This window comes from Tupaia chinensis, unplaced genomic scaffold (assembly GCF_000334495.1).
Source record: "Tupaia chinensis unplaced genomic scaffold, TupChi_1.0 Scaffold000247_1, whole genome shotgun sequence".
Lineage (NCBI taxonomy): Eukaryota > Metazoa > Chordata > Mammalia > Scandentia > Tupaiidae > Tupaia > Tupaia belangeri.
Window position 1 is genome coordinate 4,157,249 of NW_006159725.1, and position 9,608 is coordinate 4,166,856.

Consider the following 9,608-nt stretch of genomic DNA (forward strand, 5'->3'; position numbering starts at 1 on the left):
TGGTAGGTAGCATGAAGCAGAGCAAACCACCATCAGGGCCTCTGAGATCTGGAAGAGACACAAAGCTTTCAACCCAGGATCCTACTCCTAAGGATTTGTGGCATAGAAATAAAACCGGTATGTAAGAAGTTGTCTAGCCACCCTCTTGGTCCTTCCACTGCCCTAGGCCTCAGGGTCAAGGGTCAAATCAGTACATGATTCCATGGCAGTTGGACACCCTAACAGCAAGCTGGGCCTGACACGGGGGGGGCAGGGGGGGGGGAAAGCTCTGACACGGGGGGGGCAGGGGGGAGAGAAAGCTTGGGGCCCTGAGAGCCAAGAAATCACCCCCCAGGTCCCGAGAGCTCTAGGAGGTACCCCACGGTCAGCCTGTATCCTTCGACAAGCAGGTAGGTGCTGAGTGTACAGCTCTCTGTAATGAGTGGCAGAGATAGGATCCCAAGTCTGTTGCGGTTGGTAGTAAGTCTCAAGAGGCATCTTCTCCAGAGAGAAGGGGAAGTTTGTTAAAAGAAAGAGCACCAGGGGGTCTAAAGCTGGAGGAGCTTCATCCTGCCCACTGGGAATGAGGAGCTTCCTTTTATAGAGTAATCAAGCTATTCCAGGAGGCTGTAAGTGCGACTGAGATGCGGGGGAGTTCGGCACAGTGGGATAAACATAAATGAAACATTTGGTGTTTTTTGTTTTGTTTATCTCCAGGGAGTCAGACCTCTCGGTACTCGGTACTCGCTTGGGGTCACTGTCTGCTACTCCCTGGGTCGGTGTGAACCTGCAGTAGCAGCTCCTGGAGTGGAGGCTCCTGCCTAGACCAGTTCCACGGAGATCCCGCCTGGGTTCCTTGTCAGACCTCGAGTGATACCGGGTGGTGCTCAGGGGAGCTCTCCTGCTTGGGACCTTACAAAGCCCAAGTCCTTCGTCATAAACCCTCCCCGTCTGCTTAAATGCACTGCTAAACATTAGCTTAAAAACAAAAGATACAAAAGAAATATAAAATTTACAAAGTTAAAAGATGGATGGAGGTTTAGAAGAGAAACTGTATGTAGGAGGCCATGAAAGAAGCTCATTGCGAATCAAAGAGAGTGGCCTGTAACAAGATGAAAGAAAGGGCAGAGAGACCTGGGGGATGACTCTCATCTTGGTTCAGCAAAAGCCAGGCTTTGGTTTTCAGTACAGTCCTGGGGCCCTGAGCTCAGTGCATGCCATGAGTGCCTATTCACAGCTGCCGGGTTACAAAGTAGCTCTGACAGGAAATGAGTGTGCCACATCAGTGACATCACACTGGCCCGCACTGGCTCCGCATATCACGCCAGTGCGCAGGTCCTTCGCGAGTCGAGACACTGGTCTATTTCCTGGAAGTCAGAACTACTTGGGCCCCCCTAGTGTTTCATGGCATCCTCAGTTTGGAATGGCAATTCCTGTTGTGCTCTCTAGCCGAGTATCAATCATGATGATCTTGAAACCCTCCCCTTCACTGACCTCTACCAAATGTCACTTAATCCCGGGATTTACAGTCCTAACTCTGCAGTGGGACCTCTTCAGTCATACGTGCAATCTCCCTTTATAACTGACAGCTCTTTCTACATGTGCTATCAGGCCTCCTCTGTATCTGACAGCTCCCTCTACATGTGATATCAGGCCTCCCCTGTATCTGACAGCTCCCTCTATGTGCTATCAGACCTCCCCTGTATCTGACATCTCCCTCTACATGTGCTATCAGACCTCCTCTGTATCTGACAGCTCCCTCTACATGTGATATCAGGCCTCCCCTGTACCTGACAGCTCCCTCTATGTGCTATCAGATCTCCCCAGTATCTAACCACTCTCCCTATGAGCTATCAGATCTCCTCTGTATCTGAAAGCTCCCTCTACATGATATTAAATCTCCCCCTGTATCTGACAGCTCCGTCTACGTGTGCTATCAGATCTCTGTATCTAACCACTCTTCCTACATGATATCAGATCTCCTCTGTATCTGACAGTTCCCTACATGGTATCAGATCTCCTCTGTATCTGACAGCTCCCTGCGTGATATCAGCTCTCCTCTGTATCTGACAGCTCCCTGCGTGATATCAGCTCTCCTCTGTATCTGACAGCTCCCTGCGTGATATCAGCTCTCCTCTGTATCTGACAGCTCCCTGCGTGATATCAGCTCTCCTCTGTATCTGACAGCTCCCTGCGTGATATCAGCTCTCCTCTGTATCTGACAGCTCCCTGCGTGATATCAGCTCTCCTCTGTATCTGACAGCTCCCTGCGTGATATCAGCTCTCCTCTGTATCTGACAGCTCCCTGCGTGATATCAGCTCTCCTCTGTATCTGACAGCTCCCTGCGTGATATCAGCTCTCCTCTGTATCTGACAGCTCCCTGCGTGATATCAGCTCTCCTCTGTATCTGACAGCTCCCTGCGTGATATCAGCTCTCCTCTGTATCTGACAGCTCCCTGCGTGATATCAGCTCTCCTCTGTATCTGACAGCTCCCTGCGTGATATCAGCTCTCCTCTGTATCTGACAGCTCCCTGCGTGATATCAGCTCTCCTCTGTATCTGACAGCTCCCTGCGTGATATCAGCTCTCCTCTGTATCTGACAGCTCCCTGCGTGATATCAGCTCTCCTCTGTATCTGACAGCTCCCTGCGTGATATCAGCTCTCCTCTGTATCTGACAGCTCCCTGCGTGATATCAGCTCTCCTCTGTATCTGACAGCTCCCTGCGTGATATCAGCTCTCCTCTGTATCTGACAGCTCCCTGCGTGATATCAGCTCTCCTCTGTATCTGACAGCTCCCTGCGTGATATCAGCTCTCCTCTGTATCTGACAGCTCCCTGCGTGATATCAGCTCTCCTCTGTATCTGACAGCTCCCTGCGTGATATCAGCTCTCCTCTGTATCTGACAGCTCCCTGCGTGATATCAGCTCTCCTCTGTATCTGACAGCTCCCTGCGTGATATCAGCTCTCCTCTGTATCTGACAGCTCCCTGCGTGATATCAGCTCTCCTCTGTATCTGACAGCTCCCTGCGTGATATCAGCTCTCCTCTGTATCTGACAGCTCCCTGCGTGATATCAGCTCTCCTCTGTATCTGACAGCTCCCTGCGTGATATCAGCTCTCCTCTGTATCTGACAGCTCCCTGCGTGATATCAGCTCTCCTCTGTATCTGACAGCTCCCTGCGTGATATCAGCTCTCCTCTGTATCTGACAGCTCCCTGCGTGATATCAGCTCTCCTCTGTATCTGACAGCTCCCTGCGTGATATCAGCTCTCCTCTGTATCTGACAGCTCCCTGCGTGATATCAGCTCTCCTCTGTATCTGACAGCTCCCTGCGTGATATCAGCTCTCCTCTGTATCTGACAGCTCCCTGCGTGATATCAGCTCTCCTCTGTATCTGACAGCTCCCTGCGTGATATCAGCTCTCCTCTGTATCTGACAGCTCCCTGCGTGATATCAGCTCTCCTCTGTATCTGACAGCTCCCTGCGTGATATCAGCTCTCCTCTGTATCTGACAGCTCCCTGCGTGATATCAGCTCTCCTCTGTATCTGACAGCTCCCTGCGTGATATCAGCTCTCCTCTGTATCTGACAGCTCCCTGCGTGATATCAGCTCTCCTCTGTATCTGACAGCTCCCTGCGTGATATCAGCTCTCCTCTGTATCTGACAGCTCCCTGCGTGATATCAGCTCTCCTCTGTATCTGACAGCTCCCTGCGTGATATCAGCTCTCCTCTGTATCTGACAGCTCCCTGCGTGATATCAGCTCTCCTCTGTATCTGACAGCTCCCTGCGTGATATCAGCTCTCCTCTGTATCTGACAGCTCCCTGCGTGATATCAGCTCTCCTCTGTATCTGACAGCTCCCTGCGTGATATCAGCTCTCCTCTGTATCTGACAGCTCCCTGCGTGATATCAGCTCTCCTCTGTATCTGACAGCTCCCTGCGTGATATCAGCTCTCCTCTGTATCTGACAGCTCCCTGCGTGATATCAGCTCTCCTCTGTATCTGACAGCTCCCTGCGTGATATCAGCTCTCCTCTGTATCTGACAGCTCCCTGCGTGATATCAGCTCTCCTCTGTATCTGACAGCTCCCTGCGTGATATCAGCTCTCCTCTGTATCTGACAGCTCCCTGCGTGATATCAGCTCTCCTCTGTATCTGACAGCTCCCTGCGTGATATCAGCTCTCCTCTGTATCTGACAGCTCCCTGCGTGATATCAGCTCTCCTCTGTATCTGACAGCTCCCTGCGTGATATCAGCTCTCCTCTGTATCTGACAGCTCCCTGCGTGATATCAGCTCTCCTCTGTATCTGACAGCTCCCTGCGTGATATCAGCTCTCCTCTGTATCTGACAGCTCCCTACGTGATAGCAGATCTCCTCTGTATCTGACTGTCTCAGATACAGAGATTTTAGAGCTCTGTTTCTTTAGGGCTGATATTCGTCTCCCCCTATATACACTAGCTCCCTCTGTTTTTATATCAGGTCTTACAGCTCTCTCGGGACATCTGGGCACCTCGGTCCTTCCATTGCACTAGGCCACGGAGTCAAAGGTCAGATCAATGTTGCACGACTGTTGGCAGCGTCCTGACCACCAAGTGGCCTGAGTTTCCCTGTGGTAAAGGAGAGTTGTCCTCTATGTTCTACAGACTTCAGCCTGTGCTACTCTGAAGTCCTCAGCAATCACCGAAGCCCAGATGTTGCCTTCTGCCTGTGACTAGTCAAATCAGAGAAGAGACATGTGGCATTGCAGTGGTGATCTCCAGCTTTGGTGCTAGAAAGCTTCATCCACAATGGTGCAGATATGGACCAGAAATATCCAGGCTTTGAACATGTTCTCCTCCTCCTGGGCCGTAGTCTTGCTGGCGATAGGAGTCCTCATGGATGAGTGGGTGGAACTGACCTCCCAAACCGAGACAGAAATAGTCAAGAAACACCACAGTCCGTGGATGACGTGCTGCCTTGCTATCTGGCCAGAAGGTCAGGACTAAACTCTGAAAAGAGACGGGTGGGGCGGAAGGGTTCATCTTTCCTTGACTTCCGTTCACCTCACCGACTCGCCTGGTATTCTCTGGTCTTCCTCGGGCAGCGTCCCGTGTGCCCATTTTCGGGACACAGTCAAAGCAGACTCCGAACTCACCACTTGCACGTTTGTGAGGAAAGCGTAGAGGCTCGCAGACTGAATCGCTGAGCACTGAGAAGTCCTTGTAGTGGCAGTGGGTGGTGGGTACGGCTAGTGCATGGGGCGTGAAAGAGAGGTGGCTGGCAGCAAGGTCACAGGTCCTACTGCCACTAGACGAGCACAAGGCAAACCAGAGTAGTTGACAAGAAATGAGTTCTGTGGGAAATGGACGAGGAAGAAACAGAGACAGCAAACTAGTGAACAGTTCCTTCTTTTTCCCTAATTCACGCTAATGTTCCCCACCGTTCCCTCCTTTCCCCCTTCTTTTCTTAACTATTTAATCAGATCTCTCCCGCCCATTTCTACCTAGAGCTGTGTGGACTTCAGGTGGGAGTGAGCCTAAAAGAGATGCCTGTCCTCTCGGTGCACCTTCTTCCCAACAGGTAGCCTGGAGGTGGTTAGGATCCTGATGATCATGGTCCTCAGCTTTTCCTTCTTCCTTAACTTGTTCCTGGGTTTGGAATTCACCTATATGATTCCTCGAAATAAATACGTAACCCTCTTCGCTGCTTTCCTTGGCTTCCTCTCAGGTAACTTCCTGGCTCCCCGCTCATCCCCGTGGAGGTGTGCTTGGTTTGCGGGCACAGGCGGTCGGCTCTGCTTGGTGCTCTGATTCAGACGTTTGTGTGGCTTCTGCATCTGATCTGCCACTAACGCGGAGTCAGTCCTGGGACGAGGGGCAGTCGGACAGGGTGGAGGCTGGGAGGCATTGCGATCTCGGGTGAAGACTTGACTCTAAGAGCCACGGTTCCTCCAAAGGGACTCTCTTCTCCTTGTGTCTGGACAACCAGGTGCCCTCATGCTCTGCGCGATCTTACTGTACCGCCAGAAGCTAGAAAAAGGCAAGTCCGTGTACTTCTCCAGCTACAAGGAGTCATGGGTCACTGCCACTTCCTATTTAAACGTTTTCTTCCTTTTTGCCAGTGGTGAGTGTCTCCAGAAAGACAGAGGGGAGGGCGGGTGGGGTGGGGGTTAGAGGGAAAGATGACAAACTTTGCATTTTGAAAGGCTGAAACTCACCTGAATTCACTCTCTGGAGATAGTTCCTACGAGGAGAGAGCTGGTGGTCAGGCCCTGTGCCATGTTTGGTGCCTGCCTCGGAAGGCTCCTCTTCGCCACTTCATTTGTCTTTCACGTCCTCCCTACATTAGGGCAGAGATGACCGTCAGAGTCATGGCCGAGGAGAGAGGGTGACACGGAATGCTCAGTTACGTGACGAGGGTCATCACCCTGGGAGTGCAGGGTAGGAAAAAGGCAGTTTAAGGACAGGCAGAAACAACAGCCAATGACCACCTGCCCGAACCGGAAACCCGCCCTTCCTCAGTAGTCTTTAAACTTTCACTTGGAATTGTACTTCCTAACCCAGAGGGAAGCATGTCCTCTTTCGAAAAGATCCTCAACTCCCTGCAGAACAGCGTTTAAGCTATGGTGTACACATTTCCAGTCAGTCCCACTAGTAGTTGGAAGGGGTCCACTGGGTCTCAGGTCAAGGTCTCCTGCCAGTGCTGAGGGGGATCGATCCGTGACTGCCCACTGTTCCTCATTCCACTTCCTGGGTTCTCTTTTCCCCAGGAATCCTGTCTCTCCTACAGTGCAAGTGTCCCACCAGCAGCTGCTCCTGTCTGAACATCCATGAGTTTGCCAGAAAACATGGGGGTGGAAAGCAAAGACGGAGCTCTATCCAAGTGATCTCATTACCACAACGGACGGAAATGCCTCGTAGCATTATCCGAACACACACCAAAGAAGGCTCACTGGACGAATCGCAAGTCCACACACGCCGTGTGACCTGGGCTGTGTGATTGGACCACACGTACCTTCCGGTATTTGCTCACCTTTATGGGAATGGCTTTGTATTTGTCTCCAACCATTGTGTGTGTTTGCATTACGTAAATGACTGGGAATGGGCTGGAGTCTGTAAAATGATCCAGAAATGCCTTTGTGTGTGTGTGTGTGTGTGTGTGTGTGTGTGTGTGTGTGTGTGTTTATCCTGGCCTGTTGGACGAATGGTTTCTTCTACAACACTGGTTACAATAGAAACATAATAAATATTACTATATAATTATTTCTTGTTGTATTGTTAACTCTACACATCATAAAGACTTATAATGTTATGTAACACCTTTTATTTGTGAAATATTTAAGACATAGAACAGAACATAAAACAATATGACAAACACCTATATGCACATCACCCGACGTTATAAAATTTTAGCACTATGTCCTATTTCCTTTAGAAGTTTCCAATTAAATTTATTCATAATTGGGGTTAGCAGATGGCATGGGAGTTTAAGACACTGGACTCCCACATGGCTGATTGTGGTTCAAATCTCAGACCTGGCAGCAGCTTGCTTTCTCACTTTCTCTCTCTCTCTCTCTGTCTCTCTGTCTTTTTCTGATCAAATTTAAAAAAATAATAATAAAAAATAAAGTTAAATAAAAATAATCCTTTAAACAAATATATTTATAACTGATGTTTTTTTTTTTTTTTCTGAGAGGTTTCTGCTATAGGGCACGTGCGCTCGCCAGACAGAGAGAGACAGAGATGGAAAGCGAGAAATCACCCCTCAGGGGGGATGGCCACGCTGCAATCCCTTCTCTTCCATTCTCTTCTTGGGATCTCGGGCACGCAAGCACACGCACCCGGTGTGAGTTTTAAGCCACCGGGTCCAGGATGCGAACCAAGGTCAACTACATGGCAGTCCAACGACATAGCCATTACGCTAACTGCTGGTCCCTATAAATGACGTTCTTCTAAAAATTTTGCTAATCTCATTTCTCTCCTCTGTGGTCCATCATAAAACACTTTTAAAGATTCATGGCTGATCATTTTACATTCATGTTATCATTTTTACAACAACTTTATATGTTTATAGAAATTATATAGACTGTGTTTTTAATGTTTAAAAAGTATTAAATATTATACCATATAGATTTTTTTTTTGCAATTTTCTTTGTATGGGAAGAGTGTGTTTAGTTTTGTAAGAAATTGCCAAACTGTCTTCCAAGACGGCTGTATCATTTTGCATTCCCACAAGCAATAAATGAGAGTTATAAGTAAGTGCTGTAGTTTGTCAAATGTTTTTTTCTATTGATAAGATTATTGAAATTTTCTTCTTTATTTTTATATACTTGATTATTAATACACTAATTGATTTTCAAATGTTGAAACAGTTTGCGTCTACATTCATGAGAGATATTGATCTACAGTTTTCCTGTAATATTTTTGATTGGTTTTGGTGCTAGGTCGACGCTGGCCTTATAGATGTGATGTGCTGAAAGTTTTTCTCTCTGCTTCTGTCTTCTGGAAGAGATTGTAGAGATTTAGTGTAGTAATTTCTTCCTTAAATGCTTTAGAATTTATAAGTGAATTGCTCTGATTGTGGTCCTTTCTATTTTAAAAGGTTATTAATTCGTGATTCTATGTCTTTAATATAGTTAAGCCTATTCATATTATCTATTTTTTGTGTGTATTCATTTTGGTATATTGTGTCTTTCAGGGACCAGTGTCTTTCAGGAAACCCATTTAGGATATTAAATTTGTGAGCACCGAGCTGTTCATAGAGTTTTAAATTATTCATCTAATGTCCATGGGATGTGTTTGATGTGCCCTCTTTCATTTCTGATATTTGGTGTCTGTGCCTTTTTCAAATTAGCCTGGCTTGAGGCTTACAGATTATTATTTTTATCAATTTGAGAAAGCAGTTTTGACTCTGAGAAAACAATTTTTGGTCTTGTCGATTTTCTTTACTGATTTCCTGTTTTCAGCTTCATTGATTTCTTCTCAAATTTTTATTATTTCTTTTTCTTATTTTGGATTTAATTTGCTCTTATTTTTCCTGTTTCTTACAATGGAAGCCTAAATTACCGACTACAGTTTTTTCCTACTATGTGCATTGAATGCCGCAATTTTCCGAGTAAGAACTGCTTTCACCATATTTCACAAATTTTGACAAGTTGTGGTTTTGGTTTCACTTACTTGTAAACATTTTCATTTTCTCTGTGCCAGCCCGGGAGTCTCGTTGTTAAAAGAGCCAGAGCCCACATGACCTATTGCGGTGCAAATCCTGGCCCTGGTGGCTTGAAAAATACACCAAGTGCATGTATGTACTCAGGATCCTGGAGGACGGAGAAATGGAGCGAAGAAGTTGCAGCATGACCATGTCCCATTGGGGTACCATTGTGGTATGTGTGCTCTCTCTCTCTCTCTCTCTCTCTCTCTCATCTCCCTCTCTCTGTCTTTCTCTTTCTCCTTCTCTCGAGTGTATGTACCTTCTGGCAATTTAAAAAAATACGTGGAAGGGGCCAGCAGGTGGTGTGATGGTTTAGGTGTTAGATCTCACATGATGAACTTTGGTTCTAGTCCCAGACCTGGACACTAGTTTTCTCACTTTCTCTCTTTCTCCCCTTCCCTCTCTTTCTCTCTTTCTCTCTCTCCTTGTCTAATGAGC

The 9,608-nt window shown here is 47.5% G+C and overlaps 1 protein-coding gene across 4 annotated transcripts; it reads left to right on the forward strand.

Annotated features, from left to right (window-relative positions):
• Positions 1-300: 300 nt before the first annotated feature.
• TMEM225 (transmembrane protein 225) lies at positions 301-9,245 on the forward strand. 4 transcript variants are annotated; one of them, XR_334596.1, is made up of 7 exons: positions 301-389; positions 4,625-4,955; positions 5,541-5,687; positions 5,949-6,083; positions 6,730-6,980; positions 9,016-9,074; positions 9,167-9,245. XR_334596.1 is itself a non-coding variant. In XM_006148827.1 (6 exons), exons 2-5 carry the CDS (start codon positions 4,769-4,771, stop codon positions 6,957-6,959), a joined length of 699 nt encoding a protein of 232 aa, XP_006148889.1. In that variant the 5' UTR covers positions 301-389; positions 4,625-4,768; the 3' UTR covers positions 6,960-6,980; positions 8,658-8,709. The 4 variants fall into 4 exon arrangements, 2 of the variants coding, with proteins under 2 accessions (XP_006148889.1, XP_006148888.1); XR_003549438.1 differs by lacking the exon at positions 301-389 and adding an exon at positions 4,463-4,528; XM_006148827.1 differs by lacking the exons at positions 9,016-9,074; positions 9,167-9,245 and adding an exon at positions 8,658-8,709.
• The last annotated feature ends 363 nt before the right edge of the window (positions 9,246-9,608 follow it).

Excerpts from the sequence above, each read along its gene's own strand:
- TMEM225 (XM_006148827.1), top strand. The coding sequence starts at position 4,769 with ATGGTGCAGATATGGACCAGAAATATCCAGGCTTTGAACATGTTCTCC. Across the intron at positions 4,956-5,540 it reads CCTTGCTATCTGGCCAGAAG|GTAGCCTGGAGGTGGTTAGG; the intron begins GTCAGGACTAAA and ends TCTTCCCAACAG. Across the intron at positions 5,688-5,948 it reads TTTCCTTGGCTTCCTCTCAG|GTGCCCTCATGCTCTGCGCG; the intron begins GTAACTTCCTGG and ends CTGGACAACCAG.